This window comes from Erythranthe guttata, chromosome 2 (genome assembly GCF_056151865.1).
Source record: "Erythranthe guttata isolate IM_541 chromosome 2, IM_541, whole genome shotgun sequence".
Classification (NCBI taxonomy): Eukaryota; Viridiplantae; Streptophyta; class Magnoliopsida; order Lamiales; family Phrymaceae; genus Erythranthe; species Erythranthe guttata.
The window spans coordinates 16,491,673-16,511,352 of NC_142534.1; the positions used below are offsets into that span (position 1 = coordinate 16,491,673).

At 35.4% G+C, this 19,680-nt stretch overlaps 3 protein-coding genes across 3 annotated transcripts; 2 read left to right on the forward strand and 1 right to left on the reverse strand.

Annotated features, from left to right (window-relative positions):
* The first annotated feature begins 3,803 nt into the window (after window positions 1–3,803).
* Window positions 3,804–5,123, forward strand: LOC105963970 (zinc finger protein ZAT9). Its single transcript, XM_012988472.2, has one exon. The coding sequence runs from the start codon at window positions 3,992–3,994 to the stop codon at window positions 4,883–4,885; it is 894 nt and encodes a 297-aa protein (XP_012843926.2). The 5' UTR covers window positions 3,804–3,991; the 3' UTR covers window positions 4,886–5,123.
* Window positions 5,124–11,889: 6,766 nt separating this feature from the next.
* LOC105963972 (trichohyalin) lies at window positions 11,890–16,348 on the forward strand. Its single transcript, XM_088813578.1, has 7 exons — window positions 11,890–12,589; window positions 13,014–13,129; window positions 13,223–13,341; window positions 13,434–13,596; window positions 13,666–13,886; window positions 14,614–14,932; window positions 15,019–16,348. The coding sequence occupies exons 1-7, from the start codon at window positions 12,431–12,433 to the stop codon at window positions 16,163–16,165; spliced, it is 2,244 nt and encodes a 747-aa protein (XP_088669704.1). The 5' UTR covers window positions 11,890–12,430; the 3' UTR covers window positions 16,166–16,348.
* ECB2 (Tetratricopeptide repeat (TPR)-like superfamily protein) lies at window positions 14,938–19,403 on the reverse strand. Its single transcript, XM_088813571.1, has 2 exons — window positions 16,490–19,403; window positions 14,938–16,047 (listed from the first exon to the last, which is right to left on the reverse strand). The coding sequence occupies exon 1, from the start codon at window positions 19,291–19,293 to the stop codon at window positions 16,666–16,668; it is 2,628 nt and encodes an 875-aa protein (XP_088669697.1). The 5' UTR covers window positions 19,294–19,403; the 3' UTR covers window positions 14,938–16,047; window positions 16,490–16,665.
* Window positions 19,404–19,680: the final 277 nt, after the last annotated feature.

Consider the following 19,680-nt stretch of genomic DNA (forward strand, 5'->3'; position numbering starts at 1 on the left):
TGGACTGATGAGGAGTGCATTTCTCTCCTCCCTCCATTTCTCTCTCTCTATATAGAAAAGGAGTCAAACAAAACGAGTCCATGCCTCACCGTGTATTTCGGGTTTTTTTTTTTTTTTCCCACAATTTTATTTGTAATAAATAATAGGGTAAATTCGAGTTTCTCCCTTGTACTTTGGTGGCTCGATATCACTTTACCCTCTTCTACTTTCGATTGCATCGATTTGTACCTTACACTTGAAAAATTGTCTGAATATGGCTATTACCGTTAGTTTTAAGACCCTTGACATTAAAACCGTTTGGTCCAATGTCTGAAAATTACAAAAAAATAATTATTAAAAAAAAATATAATAATATAATTTTTTTTTGTTGTCTCGTGGACTATGATTTCTTATTGTCTTGAAATGGAAGCGATGGTGTTTTTGTAATTTCAGAGCTTAGACCGAACGTTGTTAAGGTCATATGTCTGACAACTAACAACGAGGGCCACATTGTGACACTTTTTTCAAGTGGGCAAATCGATGCAAACAAGAGTAGAATGGGATAAAGTGATACCGAGCTAAAGTGCTAGGGGGAAAGTGGGGTTTACCCTAAATAATAATGTAAATTACCAAAAAACCTATAATGAATGATCTGGTTACGAAAATCCCCTCATGTTTATGTAATTACTAAAATCTCCCTGAGGTATATTGTCGCCTTACACAGACCACGTACGATGTTACTTTGGAGGCAATCTCTTTAATTATTACGTTAGGGTTGTGTAAGAAGTAAACATACATTATGGGGTTTTTGTAATTACACAAAAATTGGGGGATTTTCATAATTATGCTTTACCTCTGGTGGTTCTCGTAATTTTTTCGCTTTTTGGCGGCCCAAATTTATGGACCATATATTATTAATTCGAAAGTACATGTTACAATGGATCTCGATCTACACTTGCGTGGTGGGCTTTACATGCAAGAGATGTTTTTTTTTTCAAGATTGATCTTGGCCCAAATAAGTTATATATTCATTGTCCAATAATCTGTGAATAAATGACATAAAAAAAAAAATTATTGATCAACTTTTTTTTCATTAAAGGAACTTGCAGTCAACCATATAGATCCACTGAATAGACCTACACTCTCGTATAGTATCTTGCAAATCATACGATCACTCTGGGCTGATCATGCGTGACATGCTCGATCTACCAGCCATTAATAAAGGAAATTCGAACTTGAGTTAATTAAAACAAATTCACTTGCTACAACCGCTAGGCCGTCCCTCGCGAGACAATTGATCAACTTGTTGATTAGTTGACTCGTTGATTCATATATGTTCATTCCGCTTTTATTTATTTAATTTGTTTCATTTTTCTTCATATGATAAAAATATGTCAATTGTGTCAACATGAGAAGCAATTAGTCAACGAGACTCACGTAGGAATAATGAAAAGTCCTCATAGAATTAACACCAACCAACGGTGAGAGGCCCGTTGACTTTATGATCATTTGCTTTTCCTTTTCTTCCCTTTTAGTCCAACGGTCAGCCAAGAAATTGATTATATCAGTCTTAATTATATATATTTATTAATTTGCTTTATATATATATATATATATATATATATATATATTAGATTTTGCTTTATTAATTTAAACTCAATTGAATTTATGGTCCAACACTCCAACTAAAGCCTATGGAGTAATGAATCTCGGGAAGTAGTGAAGTTATTGCCAACTTTGGCTTTGGGCCTAACTCAATTTCATAGTATTCTTGCCACGTCATTATTACTTTACTTAACCATAATCACATCGTCTAAAAGTCATGTTTATGAAAACTATGCATGTAAACATAGTTAAGAACCTTAATTCCACTAAATGGCGCGTGGCTTAAATGTAAAATAACTTGCAACCCTAAAATCAAGAACCCCTAACCCCTAACCTTAATTCTAGTTAGTTGGTGAACTAACTAGAATATAGTTGTATAGTTGAGTTCGATATATTTGTAGATTGAGTTTATTGCACGTAGTTTGTCCGGTGCAGTTTACGCATTTGCCCATTTTTTCGAGTCCTTTTTTTTTCAAATAAGTACGACAAAACAAACTTTTGATAAGAGCTTTCGTACAAATAGAACTTGAACTCGTCCTCCTAATAATAATAATAATAATTATTATTATTATCATTAAAATACTTAATAAAAAATAGTTATATGCTAAAGATTTAGGTAATGCTAGGGAAAAATTGTAAATCAAGGTTCTTACGGGGTAATTAGATGTTACACCTGGTTATTATTTTGTAATAGGTCGATTTCTACCGTACATCTACATATAATCACACACATTCACGTGTATATGTAATTAATGGGTGTTTATTTAAATAAATTTACGATTGAAATCCACTCGGTGTATAAAACCAGGTGTATAATCTAATTCTCAAGTCTTAGGTCCACCATTTGCCCTAATAAAATGGCATTTACTTTCCTACAAAACTCCATTTTCAAAGGAAATAGGTTAGTTAGTTTCCTTCACATTTCTCACCTCCATTCCCACCAAAGATCCATAATTAAAGCCAAATTTTCAGAAGGAAAAAAAAAAAAAAAAAAAAAAAAAAAAGGGCCACTATTCATAGTCACAAAATTTTATTTCCAATTAATTAATCAATAATAAATTAGATTAATTGCATAATCCCACTTTAATTGGTCAATATGCCACGCCAAAGACCCAATGCACTTAATACTTGCTATAATACCCTTTTCGAAATCTGATTTCAAATTTGAAGTTAATCACATTTAATTTCAAGAATAATGCTCTCGAAATATTCATTTAATATTCACATAACTCCAAATCTCCATAAATAAAAAAATTCAAGATTTTCAATATCTGCAAAACCCTTTTCTTTTTTTCAAGATACAAAAAATTAAAGGGATAGATTACTTTTTTATTTACATCAAAATTCATTTATTCTTTGCAGTCTGGTCCCTAGTGCAGTAGTGCTTGACTTGTATAAGAGCCAAATCAGGTTTATTAAATTCTTTTATGTAACCTCCCTTTTATTACAAGAATTACCCTTGTAATATTTCACACAATTGACTTTCAATTAAGGAAAAAATAAAGAATTGGGAGTCAAGTAAAAAGTCAAGGGGCTTTTAAGGAAAAAAAAGAATAAAAAAAAAAAGATAGGATTGTATTTATTGCAAAGCTCGCATGTTACATGTTTGTCTCTATGCCTTGAACCATTCTGCTTGAATTAGTTTTTCATATTAATTACCTATTGCCGTTTTGTAATAAAATATAACTTCAAATATAATCCAGAATCCTAGTTATTCAATAAAAATATAACAATAATAAATAGGGTAAATTACAAGAAAACCCCTCATGTTTGGCTAATTACATCCAGCCCCCTTAACTATAAAATTTCTTACACATCCACCCTTGCGGTATCAAATTTAGTGGAATCTTCTAGATTATATATGGAATATTCACAATGTTGTACTCGTATTATCCCATTCGAGCTCCACATTCTGAAGCAAGATGATCAAAAGATGTTTTTTTTTGGGTTGTATATATTAGAATGCGGTGCATCAGAAACTGCATTTCTGCACAAAAACGAGTACAAACTAGAGAACATTCCACGGAATCTAGAAAGATTCTGTTGAATTTGACTCCAGAAGGGTGAACGTGTAAGAAGATTCATAGTTGAGGGAGGTAGCTGCAATTATCCAAACATGAGGGATTTTTCGTAATTTAACCGTTCCTCAGGGAGTAGTTGTAATTTACCCATAAAAATATTATATATATACACACACACACAGAGACACATATAAAACAGTGTGGTCTGTGTGTGTGGGTGTATATATTCCATGGGTGGAGGAATGCTTGTCACCTACTCTTTTTAGCTTTCCACACTCTTGTGTACTTTTCTCTCAAATCACACACACTAGAACACGCTTACTGCGTGCAAAAAAAAAAAGTATTTTTATTTTTATTTATTAATATTAATATTAATATTAATATTAATGATGATGGAGAAGAGACACAGATGCAAGCTCTGTTTGAGAAGCTTTGGTAATGGCAGAGCTTTAGGGGGCCACATGAGATCCCACATGATGAAGTTCTATGCTTCGAATAAGCGCGAACACGCTTTTGATTCTGTTGATTTTGATGTTGTTCATGATTCCTATTCTTCTTCTTCTTCATCTGATGATGATGATGAAGAAGAAAGCGCGCTTTTGGTGGATCACGGGTTTGGTTCCGAATCCGACCCGATTTGCAGAAGATCGAACCGGGTCAGGAAATCGAGGGTTTCCGATTTGGAGGACGGGTTTTTTCACGTGGATAAGAAACTCAAGTTCGGCTACTGCTCGCCGGAGGCGGCGTTGAGTTCTGTTTCCGACACCACGTCGGAGGAGCACCTTGCTCACTGTCTGATAATGCTGTCCAGAGACACGTGGCGGAGGGATGAGGAGGAGGAGGAAGAGGAAGAATATTCCGGCGCGGCGGTGAAGACGAAAGTTGGTAGGGGAAAGTACAGATGCGAGGAGTGTAACAAGCTGTTCAGGTCTTATCAAGCACTTGGTGGGCACCGGGCTAGCCACAAGAAGATCAAACTCAACACGCCGCCGCCGCCGCCGCCGTCGCCGCCGGAGAAGAAGGTGCACGAGTGCCCGTTCTGCGAGAGGGTTTTCTCGTCGGGGCAAGCACTTGGTGGGCATAAGAGAACGCATTTCATCGGCGGCGCCACCCCCGCCGCCGCCGCCGCAGCAGCTTCCAAACAGAGTCCGGTAATCAGGGAAAAACTGAAGATAGATCTGAATCTGCCTGCTCCGGTGGATGAAGAGGAAGATGACGTCAGCCAAATTGCTGTTTCTGCAGTTTCCGATGAAGAATTCGTCCGCCCCATTATGCGATAACGATGATGAATTTGCTTCCTATTTTTAAAATGTTTTTTTTTTCTTTTTCTTTTTGCTTATTACATGGATCTGAGTTTTTTTATTACATTTAAAACAGGTTTGTAATTTCATACTCATTATAAATTTGAGTACTATAATTCAATTTTCTAGGATTATATTATGTTAATTAATTACTGTAATAATCTAGCTAGATTTTTCAGTAGTGGATTAAAAAACACATCAATTCTGTTTCGGTTTCGATTTTGGTTTCGATTTTCCGATAATTGTTTGTTGCAATTAACCAATTTGTTATATAATACATTGCGTAAACTTCATTAAGTTATATTATTGTTCGTAAATCAAAATTGATAGGGAAAATTACGGCTGAATCCTGAAGGTAAGTTCAAATTACGGCTGAATCCTGAAGGTAAGTTCAAATTACGAAACTCTCCTCCTATTTGGATAATTACAACCACATCTCTCAACTATTTATTGTTTTACACTTTCACCCCTATTCTACTAAATGAGGGGGTTTTTCGTAAGAAAATACATAATTGAGGGGTGGTTGTAATTACCTAAAAATGAAGGGTTTGTTCGTAATTTGCTATGTTCTCCTCAACTATTTATTGTCTTATATTTCCACCCCTACTCTACTAAATGAGGGGTTTTTTTTATAAGAAAATACATAATTAAGTGATTGTTGTAACTACCCAAATTTTTTTTTTCGTAATTTAGTTATGATCTCTGAGAAATTGATACTTATTGGTCATTATATTGTTTGTGGCCGTAGAAATTGGTTCATAGTACTGCTCATAGGTTCCACATGTTAGCAGCCAACTGTTTCTTTTCTACTTGCAAATCCATTATTTAATTTAATTTTGTATTATTTAAAGAAGTTGATCAAGAACAGGATAATTTATTCACACATAAAGCAAAATGTTTTTCCACCTGTCAGTGTTGTCTGTCAGTGTACAGTTGAGAAAGTTCACTCATTGTTAAACTCTTTAGTCAAATTCTGAAAATACCCCATCGCGTTTGGATAATTACAATCATCCTTTAATTATGATTTATCTTACGAAAAACTCCCTCATTTGGTAGGTAAATTTGACACTGTAAGGGTGGACCTGTAAGACAATACATAATTGATGGTCATTCTAAATACGAAAAGATGAGGGGGTTTTTTTGTAATTTAAGCGTACATAAGGGTTTGACCGTAATTTGCCATTTTTATTTCTGTTGAAGTTATTTTCTTCACTCTCAGGCTTTTGAGATCCTACACCGGGTGAAATACACCGGGTAGATCTTTACCATTAATATACACACAAACACACACACACCCACATTGGTGTGTGTAGATCAACGGTGAAAAATCACCCGGTGTAACCTTCACCGGGTGTAGGATAGATAAAACCTTCACTCTCATCTTTGGTTTCTGTCAGTGAGTGTCTGAAAACTGTTTTTACCGAAGCTTTTGTTTGCAGTTATGAACAGTGAATTTTGATTGGTTAATTTTTTATTTTATTTTAATTTTTTGTGAAATTAAATTGTTGCATTGAATGACAATTGATTTGATTTTAGCAAATTAATCTAATTGCCAGAAATGGAAAAAAGGATGGCAGAAAGTTTAGTAGAATCCCTGGTTTTAGTAAAAAGAATATTGCTTGTTCGGCTCATGCAGCCCCCAGTCAGAATAGTTAAGTCACATTCATGAATTGTTATTAAATGGGAGTTTATTGCATTTGTCTACCTTCATTGTTAAAAAATAATATTGTGTTCTTAGTGAAATATCATAAAATAAGTTTTTTAAAAAAAAGTGGGGTAAATTACGAAAATATCCCTAAACTTAGACTACATTATGCAAAACACCCCCCACATATTTGAAATTATCAAAATCCTGCCTTAGTGTGATGTTTGACAGAATCTTTCTTATACCAGAGAATATTCCCTAAAAAATGTTGATTCTACCCTGCAACGTGGAATCAATGTTATCAATCCACGAAGTATAGTGACATTAATGTAATGTTGAACAAAATGAGGTTATTGTAGAAGGTTTACCAAAGTCAAATAAAAGATTATTCTTAGGGGTAGAATCGGCAATTTTGGGGAATATTCTCTTAAGAAAAAGACTTAGCGAAAATCACACTATAAACGGGTTGGTGTGAGACGGAAATAAATATCAGAGAATTTTCGTAATTATAGATGGATAAAAGTATTTTTCATAATTCAACCCAAGTCCAGGGGCATTTTTATAATTTACCAAAAAAATAACCCATGTGGACTGTAGTCAACATAAAAGTATAATCAATTCAAAGGTACTTTTATTTTGGGGCAAAATATAGGGAGAAATTATTTTCAAGCCTAAATATGGTGTAACTAAATAATTTAATATAGTTTCTAATTATTTAATTTTTTTTAAAGGAAATAAGAATTTAATGGTTGGTATATATATTATAGGGTAAATTCCACTTTACCCCCTTGTACTCTGCCCAAGAACCATTTTACCCCCTCGTACTCTTAATTTCGCCGATTTACCCCCTTGTACTTGTACAATTTCCCAATACAACCCTTTTCGTCAACTTTTTTCGATTTTGACTCTGACACCATTTGGTCAAGAGTCAAAATATTTACGTAAATATTGAATTTTTTCGATCTTGGCTCTCGAGATTAGAAAAGAGAAAGTTTCACACATTCTTATATTTTTTTCTTTGCACTGGGTGGAATCGATCTATTTTTTGGTCTTGATTTTTACTAAGTTAGGGGTTCAATTTGGGGATATCTTGGAAGGGGAAGTGGTGGGAGAAGAAGAAATGATAATATTGACGGAAGAGAAACGACGCGTTATATGCAGTGGCAATTTTGTAATTTACAGAGTTGACCAAATGCCGTTAGAGTCAAAATTGACAAAAATTGAAGGAAAGGGTTGTATGGGAAATTGTACAAGTACAAGGGGGTAAATCGATAAAATTGAGAGTACGAGGGGGTAAAGTGACTCTCAGGCAGAGTACGAGGGGGTAAAGTGGAATTTACCCTATATTATAATATAAGTTAATGGGCCGGGAAGATTCGGTGGACTTATTTGTCCTTTTGGGATAACAACTTTATCTTTGCCATGAGTGACCCTGTTAGGCGTTCCGTTCAAATCGGTTCAAAAGACTTCTATTTTTTCTTTTTCTTTTTATTTATTTTTTATTTCTTTTCTTTTTTCTTTATATATTTTTATTTTTTGGCTAGAAAAGTTTTTAGTTGAGTTTTAATAATTTGATATTATACATATAACGACACACACGAACACATACACCGACTCATGCACACGCACACACGCGCACGTATAATCACATTCAGATAATTGTAAATAAGTAGGTATTCCACTGTGGATGATCAATCTCCGTAACTAAGTTCTCACTAAGCTCTCTAAAAGTCGTGTGTCATATGCCCGTGAATAAAATGGTTAGGAAATTGCAATTAATGTTACGTCCCACAAAATTTCGAAATTGTAGTTATGAAAATTTGGGGACGACTAGTAAACACGTGAAGGCTTCAAGTTCATACATTGCCCGATTCATTATTTACATATATAGATTGGAAATAGAAATTGAAAATGAATTTACATGTTTACATGATCCAAATATATATATATATATGGTTAATATTTCTCTATTTTTTTTTCTTTATTTATGTTTATTTTTATGGGATCTTTTTCAAGTTTACTAGCTTTTGCCATGAAGAGATATGGACTAAAAGAAAGTGCACTCAAAGCAGCCAATAAGAGTAAGTTGGAGAATATACCATTATACATACATATATATAATGTATGTATATATATGTGTGTGTGTGTGTGAGAGATAATGCTGATCGAATCATCGTAGAACAGACAAATATGAAGAAGTGAAAATGGTTATGGGCTAGACTGCAATTTGGTTGGGTGGCCTTTTAATTATCGTTGTGTAATTTGTTGGGTTCTTGATCTGTTATATTATACAGGACAAACTACGGTCACCCTGAGCTATGGTCAAATTACGAAACCCTCTTTCTTGTTTGGATAATTACAGTTACCCCCTCAACTATGTATTTTTACGAAAAAACCTCTCGAGATGTAAATTTAGGAATATTAAATCGATAAAATCGAACCAAAATTTCGGTACGCCAACATTTCATACCATTTACCAAACTAAATATACGATTTGGTTCGGAAAATAACCGAATTACATAAATTTTATGTAAAAATATTTAAAAGGAGGGGGGTTACTGTGGTTACCCAAACAAGAGGGTATTTTCGTAATTTAGCCATACCTCAGGGAGTGACCGTAATTTGCCCTATTGTATGTTATAAAAAAAACACTAAATTAAAGGTCAAGTGTTATTTTCTCTCATTCTTGTACACCATCGATAAGTATAATAAGTACTCGATAACATATCCCTAGCGATTGGAGCAAGTGAGTTCGTGTCAATTGACTTAAGTTTGAATATTTTTTTCAACACCAGCTAGATCGAACTCGTCACATATAGTCAGCTTAGTGTGATTTACGTCTCTCGTATAATTTACAAGCTATAATACGTTAGTGTACGTTTATCCAGTACAAAATTGCTGTCAATAAAATTTTCCACACCATGACATATGAAGACCCTTAGTTTGCATGCTTATGACTTTGAAAATAATATAGACAAACAATGAGTCAAACAATTAATTTGGTCTATCCCTCAACCCCGAACTTCTTTTATTTTTATTTTTTCCTTATTAATAAAAGTGACAACAATTTACATTAAACTTAGTTATTCAGACATATTTCCTCAATACTTAGCCAAAGTCTATTTTCATTTTTCATACATGCATCTGTTCATAATTATTTCATTTATGTTAGACCAGGAATTTTATTTTATTGAAAATTAATAGCCAATGGTATTTGGAGGTTCTAATGAAGTCCACTGATAGTGGCATCAGCATCATTATATTATATTAGTGATCCATTTTTTTAATATTTTTTGTATGACTTTATTATTTTATTTTAATTTTCAAATAATTGTAGGGCTTTAATTTAGTGTGTTGCTAATATTGTCTGGAATAAAATCATATAAAAATCTAGTTCCTTTTATTATGTAATATAAATATAAATTGACCAACTTTCTGCACCTAGTTGACCATCACTAGATTACCTATATATGGATGACTAGGAAAAATATAATCTTATATACTGATATAATTATTAGGTCAATTGCAGTATCCATATATATATATTATTGCACCAAATTTGAGTAATAAAATGGAAAAATCAACTTACCTAGCTAGTAGTGTCAATTATTTCTATAGAATTAGATTTCAATTATTTGGTGTGAAGGCACCATTTGACCCATAAAGATTTTCCAGGTAATTAATTAATTGTGAAAAGGAAGAAGACTACATAATTATTGTAATATAATGTATCATGAAATCATTACCTAATGAATTAAAAGATGTAATAATGAACATGTTTTTTTTTTCAAATTTTAGATAAATGTTAATTCAAAACTTGTAGAGTAAATGACGGTCGCCCCTGGGATAATGTCAAATTACGAAAAAAATCCTCTCATGTGTTGGTAAAATTACGAAAAAAAATCCTCTTTTAATAGGTAAATTTGACACCATAAGGGTGGACGTGTAAGACAATACATAATTACGGGATTAGTTGTAATTAGCTGAACATAAGGATTTTTTTCGTAATTTGACCTGACTTCAGGGGTTGGCCGTAATTTTGCCTTAATTCTAATTTACCTAACTATAAAAACATGTTATTGCAACAAATTTAACCTAACATTAATGATGCTCAATATTCAATTATACAAACCAACAAAAATATTAGAGGTTAGCTTAGCAACTCTAAATAATAATGGTGAACAGCTAAAGAGAAGACCAATTTAGTTGTGGGTTGGTTAACTTGCATTATGGAGATGCACTATTTATCTTTACTTTTTCATTCATGCTCTAAACTATATATTATAATTTTTATTTTGTAATAATTTGAATTATTGATTATTCATTAGACCTGCAAATCAGACTTGGGCCTAATCTTTAATAATTTATTGGGTTTTTTTGCCTCAGCTAAACCAACATATTTAGGTTTTCAAGCCCAGCCCAATTTGCAATTTACGTGACTCATTTACCGTTTCTTTTAAATTTATCCATTTACTCTTTTCCAGCCCAAAAAAATGAATAACTATTTTTAAATTATTTGATATTTTCAAAGATCAATTGTTAAAAATTGTGAAAATTATGAACCCCTAAGGTCAGATCAAATTACGAAAAAACCCCTTTTGTTCGGGTAATTACTATCATCTCTACGTTATCAAATTTACGAAAAATGAATATTTTCGCAAGACAATATATAGTTAAAGGGTAGTTATAATTACCCAAACAAGAGGGGGTTTTCGTAACTTAAATAAAATGTAGTATTAATAAGTCTGATCTCAAATATTTGGTCTAATTAATTGGAAATATTAACGCCGATATTCATTGAGATTCATATATGCCATCAAAATGCATTTTTTTATGTCATCAAATAAAGCAAATTCGATATTCTTTTATGACCTCCTATTAAGTGCTACCGTTTTCACACAATTGAATAAAATTTAATTAAAAAAATAAGAAAAAAGAATATAAATAAATTTAATGCAAAATATATATACCTTATAAAAGTTGCACCCACCTCAAATTGATGTCTCAAAATTCAAAATTACATTAACGATTTTAATGTTTTCATAAATAAAAGGGGCAAATTAAGTCACCCCTTCTAAAGTAAGGTTAAATTACGAAGAAAAAAAAATATTCATGTTTGGATAATTACAACCATCTCCTCAGTTATGTATTGTCTTACACGTTCACCTTACATTGTCAAATTTACCTACTGAATGAGGGAATTTTTTCGTAATAAAATTATAAAAATATAAAAATAAAGGACCAACTATTTTTTTCACAATTTATCTTGGTTAACAAGGGGGACCATTATCCAATTAAATATATTTAATAGACTTGGTGCCAAAAATTAAAAAGGCTATTTATTCAAACTTTTTATGACTACCATTTTTTATTCCATATTCAAACAAACACATCATTATTATCTTACCTTTCTTAATTTAGTTTCAAACCATCTTACTTGGAAATAAATTCTCACCATAAAAATTCCCCCTTTTACCCCAAAACTCTTAATACAACACCCAATAATTAATCACCAGTGTTCAAGGGCAAACTAGTCTTTTCGCGTGAACAAGCTTTTAATGAGAACTCATTGCAATTTATGGATGGTGAGCTGTGGGTGAGTGAGTGAGTGGGTCATCCGCATATAGCCGTTACACTAACAAACATTTTTAATTAATAAAAAAAAAAAAAAAAAACAAAAACAAAAACAAAAACAAAAATAAATAAATTATTTTTAATAAAAAATCGGAAACGACCGTTAACTCATATCGTCGTCAAAACCAAAACCCCCGCTCCACTTTTCTCTCACACTCACACTCTGTTTTTCCTGTGTCTTCTTCACCTCAATTTTCTCCGATCGATTGATTCCTTCTTCAATTCGTAGGGTTTTTGTTTTCGAGATGTCGAATGATGTGGCGTTTACAGACGAAGAAATGGCGGTGAGCGAAAGCCATGGCTACCCGAGGGCCTACGCGAAGCTATGTCGAGACAAGGGTTTCGGGCCCTTCAGCCATGGCCCGCCTTTCGCTTTCACTCCTTATGCTTTGGTGCCGCAAGAGGTAATAATTTTTCGCCTGATGTTTATGTTACTTAGATCGGATTGGGGGGAAAAGCCCTAATTTTGTTGAGGAAATTGGAGATTGTCGTTTTCAGTTTATTGAATTGTCGTTTTGAAGTATGCTTAGTTTCAGTGAGGGTTTGAACGTAGAGACTTGTAATTTGGGAGGAAATGGTGAATTCGACGGTGAAAAATTGCGTACCTCTTTCAGAGTGATAATTCTTCTTAATTTTTATGAATTTCATTTGAAAGAATTGGACTTTCATTTACAGATCATTCAATTTTCTAAACCCCTATTTTTTTACTTCATGAGCTAAAGTACGGATATATTAGCACTATTTATTACAACTCTAGCAGCAGCTCAAATATTTCTTCTGATAATTGTTGTTTAAGGATGGATTTTTTTTAACAAATGTTTTTTGCAGGATTCAAGAGCAAAGGAATTAGACGATATGTTTCCGATAATTGACTCGAGGGCAAAACCCACAACCAAGCCCAAGATCTTTCTGAATCTCCTATGGAAACAGCTCAATCATCTGGGGTAAATAGAAATAAATAAATACAAGCAATTCAATTTACTAATATTTATTTTTTTGTGTAATTTATATCTTACAATTTTATGAAAAAATTCCAGGAATGCGGGTTTCGATCCGGAAATAATTCGTGTGGATCCGTATGGCAATGTTCTGTACTATCATGCTGACGCTGCTTCTCCTCTTGCATGGGACATTGATCATTGGTTTCCTTGCTCAAGTAATTTTCGTCTTTTATTTATATCTGTTTTTCAGAAAGTAGAATTTTATTTATTTATTTTTATTTTTTATTTTTTATTTTTGAAATTAAAGGAGGAGGATTGACTGTTCTAAGCAACCTGAGAATATTGCAATGGCAAGTCTGCAAAAGAAAGCATAACAAGCTAGAGTTTCTCATACCTTGGTGGGATTTACAACTCGGCATATCCATCAACCAGTTCTTGTCCATTTTCGCTTCGTCCAATTCCGACTTCAGGTTGGTTAAATTAATATTAAGTTACTGATATTTTCAGAATTCGCCATTTAACCTGTTTCGTATTCTCAGGCGAAGGGCGTTTTCGTGGTTATTTTCCGATGGTGAAAGTGAAGAACTGAATAATTCGCAGACCGTAGACTCGCATGTTTTCCCCCAACATTTCTTGGAATCGAAAAGTAAATTGGGCTTAGCTCCTGCTGCTGTTGTTGTGTCTCGACGAGAATCATTCGATGCCCCGTTGAAATCGTTGGATTTCAACCGACGGCCTAAATCGAGCACCCCCATTATAGGTTAGTAATAATAAGCAAATAGAAGAAATGTAAATTACAGGAAAATCGCTGAACTAAGGTCAATTTCCAAAAAAAAGCCTTCAAGTATCCATAATTACCCCCATTATAGGTTAGTAATAATAAGCAAATAGAAGAAATGTAAATTACAGGAAAACCGCTGAACTAAGGTCAATTTCCAAAAAAAAGCCTTCAAGTATCCATAATTACCAAAACCCCCTGAAGTTTGTTGAACATACATACCTCAAGGATGTTTGGTAATTTATGTTTTTTTTTTACTTTTATTTAGGGTTTTTTGGTAATTTATGATTTTTTACTCTTATTTAGGGTTTGTTTGGTAATTTATGATTTTTTACTTTTATATAGGTTTTTTGGTAATTATGAATACTTTAGGGGTTTTTTGGTAATTAGACCTTAGTTTAGGGGGGGGTTTTGTAATTTACCCCATAAAGTAAAAAAAAACCACACAAATTTTTGGAAATTTATGATTTTTACTTCTATTTAGGGTTTGTTTGGTAATTTATGATTTTTTACTTTTATTTAGGGTTTTTGGTAATTATGAATACTTGAGGGGCTTTATGGTAATTAAACCTTAGTTCATGGGTTTTTTTGTAACTTACCCCAAAAAGTAAAAAAAACAAACCCACACTAAAAAAATTCAAGAATCTTTAAAACTTTTAAACAGTTGGGGATTCTTTATAATGCCTTTTATTTGATTTGTGCGTGGCAGCTGCGAAGAAAGTGAAGCAATTTTCGAACGAGAACGAAAACGCAATGATGGTGACGAACCCATATCAAGCAATTGCCATGGCGAGAGATTCATTAAAACAGAGAGAAGAAACAGCAAAAATGAATGCAGAAATACAGAGATTAGACAATGAAGCACGTGATTTGCAGCAGAGGACAGAGGAAGAAAAAGTTTCGATCCAAGAACTGGAGTTGGTGCTGACCAAGAAACGGAGGAGGGCAGAGAAGTGCCGAAAATTAGCAGAGTCCCAGTGTTCTTACAGGACAATGCTTGAGAAGATGATCAGAGATGCCATGCACCAGTAAGAAAGATCATTCAAATAAATTAAAACTAAAATAAAATATATTAATAAAAACCTTAATGTTTAACTGGATTTTCTTATTACAGAAGTGTAGTCTACAAAGAACAAGTGAGGCTGAACCAAGCAGCAGCCGGTGCGCTATTGGCTAGGCTGGAAGCACAAAAGGCAATTTGCGATTCTGCGGAGAGAGAGCTTCATAGGAAGTACAAACAGAGAGATGAGATAGAGAGGCAGATAAGGCCTGAATGGGAGCATGCAAGAAAAAGATCAAGAATCGATGATGATGATGTCATTAAAGTAGAGAGAGAAGATACTGTGGTTGCTCGGTTTTCGCCCGAAAACGATGATGTTTTGAAGAAGGCTACTCTGTGTTTGCCAGAAATGAAGTCTAATCATGCTGCCCCTTTGCACAAGGAACTGAGAAGGTTCTTGGAGGAGGAGCAGATAGCTTCTTCAGCAGAACTTGGAGGAGACGAAAAAACGACTCGAAACAAAGACGCGGTTGTCAGAGAGGATAACAAGTACGTCGTTGAAGAAAGGCTAGAGAATTTGGAGATTGAAGACGGGGGGAGAATATTCAACATCCAATTCCCGTTTCCTCATGAATCAGACGAAGAGAAAGACGACGAAGAGAGCAGAAAGATACGTGGGAAAGGGAATATAGAGAAATGGATGCAATTTCTGCTCGATAATGATAATACGCATGAAGATTCCGATTTCATTACTCAAATCAGCGACGAAAAGGGCCCGACAAAACTGAATCATCCACATAGAGAGATCAAAGCTTCGAAAGCTCAAGAAACAGAGACTGTGAAAGAGAAGTACACAAAAGGAAGTGTTGATGAAGTGGAAGCTGAGAAGTCGAATTCAGACAGAGAAAACGAGAACACTCCATTTAAGAACCCTCCGTACAAGATCGTGCAGGAAAAATTAAAAGGGAAGGAATCGGTTACCATTGGTAAAGAGAATGCCAGAATAAGTAGCCCCGTTGGGAGTGCGAGAAAGGAGAAAAGTGGCAAGGAGAGGGAACTTCGGAGGTCGGAAAGTGCTAGAATGTTCCGACGAATCCCTTCTTCTCCATCTCTGTTATTGGAAGGCATGAAGAAGAGAGTTGACTGCATGAGAAAAAAACCCTTGGTACTCGACGATAATAATAATGATGATGTCCATGCAGCAAGAAACAGCTTCATTAAATCATCAATCAAGACCATTAAGAAAGCAGTTAGGATTTAAGGTTGGCTGGTGTATGTGTGTGTGTGATTTGTTGAGAGACGTGGTCTCCTAGATAAATAACGGTGTGAAATTTGTTATTCGTTTGTTTGATACATTGGTTGTGAAATATGTATTTAATAACAGCTTGTTGTTTTGATAAATTATGTGTACAATATTCGGTTTTTCAAATACGAAAAGTTTTTTTATGCCTCGTGTCAACTTTTGCACAGAAAACAGTGTGTCAGTGTGTGTATAAATAGGAGAAAGCAAGAAGTTATGTATGTATATATATCATTTCAATCAATTCTGTTACTACAAAACATTTTACAGTAGACGAACACTCACCGCAAGGAAGAAGGAAACACATCATTTGGCAAGAAGTTTGTCCGAAACATCTTCCGTATTTACATGCATCCACCCTTTCTACTCTTACAAGCAAATCAACAATCTGAGCTTCCGTGTGTTCGAAAATTCTGCTGAAACATAGTACACCTCGTACGTAAAGAGTTTTGTTCGTGTGGTCAAGTTATCTCCTTCTCGAAATAGCCCTCATCTCCACAAGAGCAGCTCCCATCCTTAAAAAGGTGAAAATGCTCCGTATCTCTAACAGAAATCTCTCTTCTTACAGCCTTTGAAATAAACTTCATCGTATTATGACAGTTCTCACACATATACAAATTCTTCGTCACCCAAATAGGCATCCCGGGTGAAGAATTTATCAACCCAAAAGCAACGGCCGATCTCTCACTATGCCCACAAAAAACATCCGCTTTCGAAGCCTCAACTTCATTCTCTACACCAACATAACCTTCCACCTTCATTCTCTCGTAAAATCCCTCCAAAATACCCGAAATTTCTCGTATTTGCGGGTGAGAATCATCCCCACAAAGAAACGCGTGTATTTTTCCCTTAACTTCAACCCAACTACAACCAGGGTCGATAGTCAACCCCATTTCTCGCATCATTTTCCTCAACTTCGCAACTTCATCCCATTTCCCACTGTCTGAATAAAGATCGCACAGCAGAATATAATAACCTGCACTCATATTATCCATTCCGAAAATATTCTTAGCAGCCACTTCACCGAGTTCAACGTTTCTATGAATTCTGCATGCATTTAACAAAGCTCCCCATATAGCTGCATCTGGTTTGGTAGGCATTCTCTGTATAAAATCATACGCCTCGTCTAATTCTCCAGCACGCCCTAGCAAATCCACTACACAAGCGTAATGCTTCAGATTCCGAGAAACGGAATATTCTGTTTCCATGCTGTTGAAATACGTTAGCCCTTCGCTCACCATACCGGATCTGCTGCATGCACATAGTAAAGCCACGAACGTGATCTCGTCCGGTCTTACCTCTGACATCATCATCGCACGAAACAAATCTGTTGCCAGAGCACCCTGCCCCCTCTGAGCATGACCCGTGAGGAGAATATTCCAGGAGGCGATATCCCGTTTCTGTGTCTTGAATTGATTCATTGCGGGCCCCATTCTACCACACCTCACGTACAAATCAAGAAGTGCGTTCGGTAGAAATCCATCGAACCCTAATCCACTCCTCAGTACGTGTGCATGGATTTCTTTTCCACACATTAATGCCCCTACCCTCGCACATGCAGAAAGGACAGATATTAAGGTGACGTCGTTAGGGTTTAGAGTGACTTTCATCTGCCTGAAATAGATTAATGATTCGAAGCATCGGTTATTGATGCGAAGACCGAGAATAATCGTTGTCCAAGATATTACGTTTTTGTCCGGAATCTGATGGAAGACATCCAAAGCCTTGTCTATGCATTTACACTTGGAGTAGAAGTCGATAAGAACATTCGCAACGAGCAGATAACCGATTAGACCGGTTCTTTTGGAAAACTCGTGGAGCTTTACGCCTATATCTAGTGAACCAGTAGAAGCACAGGCGGATAAAACACTGGCAACAGTGACTTCATCGGGCTCCACACCTTCTATCTCCATTGTTTTATAAGTTTCGATTGCCTTTTCGGACAATCCATTATTGCTATAACCAGAAATCATTGATGTCCAAGATACCACATCTTTAGACTCGATTCTTGCAAAGACTTTTTCTGCTTCGTTCCACTTTCCGAAACTTGAATACATTTGGATCAACGAGTTTCCAACCGACTCTTCAACTCTGTATTCTGTCTTTGCAGCATACCCATGAACGGCAATTCCGAGTCTTTGATCGCCAAAGTCTTCACACGCTGAAATCAGGCTAGTCATTGTCATCAAATCGGGATGAAAGGAAGATTCCATCATGGAAAAGAACAAGCGCAAACCTTCCAAACACTCCCCATTCTCGAAATAGCCAGAAATCATCGCATTCCATGAGATTGTATCTCTCCTAGACATTCCGTCGAACGCCTTCCTGGCGCCCGAGAGATCCCCACACTTGACATACATAGTGATCAGTGAATTCAGAACATCAACATCGGAATCGAACCCGAATCTCAACACATGGGCATGAATCTCCCTTCCCCACTCCCAATTGCTCAACCCACCACAAGCTCTCAACACGCAGGGAAAAGTATACACATCGGGCCGAATTCCAACCCCACCAAGCCACAACATCCGACCGTAAAGCTCAACCGACTCGTCTAGAAACCCCTTCTTCGCGTACCCACCAATCAGAACATTCCAAGAAAACAAATCTCTCTCATTCATTTTACCAAACACGTACCATGCATCGCTCAAATTGCCCAACCGCACGAACATGCTCAGGAGCGCGTTCCCAAGCCTTAAACTCAAGTGGGTAATCAACTTCGACACCATGGAGTAGATTAACGAACCTTCTTCAGACGCCCTCTTGAATTCGCACAGCCTCACCAAGTACACAAAGGTTTCTTCCTCTATATCAATTTGAGGCTCTTTTCCTATGGAGGTCAGGAAATTTATAGCTTGGTTCAGCTCGTTCTGAACGCAGAGCTGAGTCAAGTACGAGTTCGGGTCCGCGGTGAAGGAGGAAGTGGAGTTAGAGAGAGAATTGTGGTGCCTCTTCTTGAGAGAGAATTGATTGTTCTTGGAGATGGTTTGGGAATAATTCTGGGTTTTGAGATTTGGGCTTTTCGAAAAATGGGGATTTGGGTGGTCGGGATTGAGAGAAATTGGTGGGGTTTTCGCTGAGACAGCCATTTTTGCTGGAGCATGGCCAACAATGGAGGGGGAGTAAGGGTTTTAGCTGAGGTTTTAGCTTGTCTGAATTAATTTGATAATTTCTGGCTGGGAGACAATTTCGGATAACGTGAGCTAAATATCTTGATGATTAAAACGGCGTCGTTTAGTAGGGTTTTATTTCTGGGGTTGAAGTTTTCAATGTTGGGTAAATTACAACCAACCCCTGAGGTATGGTCAAATTATGAAACAACCCCTCTTATTCGGGTAGTTACAACCACACACCTCAACTATGAATGGTCTTGCACGTCCACCCTTGCGGTGTCAAATTTAGTGGGATCTTCTAGATTATGTGGAATATTCTCCAATTTGTACCCATTTTACCCATTAGAGCTCCATATTTTGAAA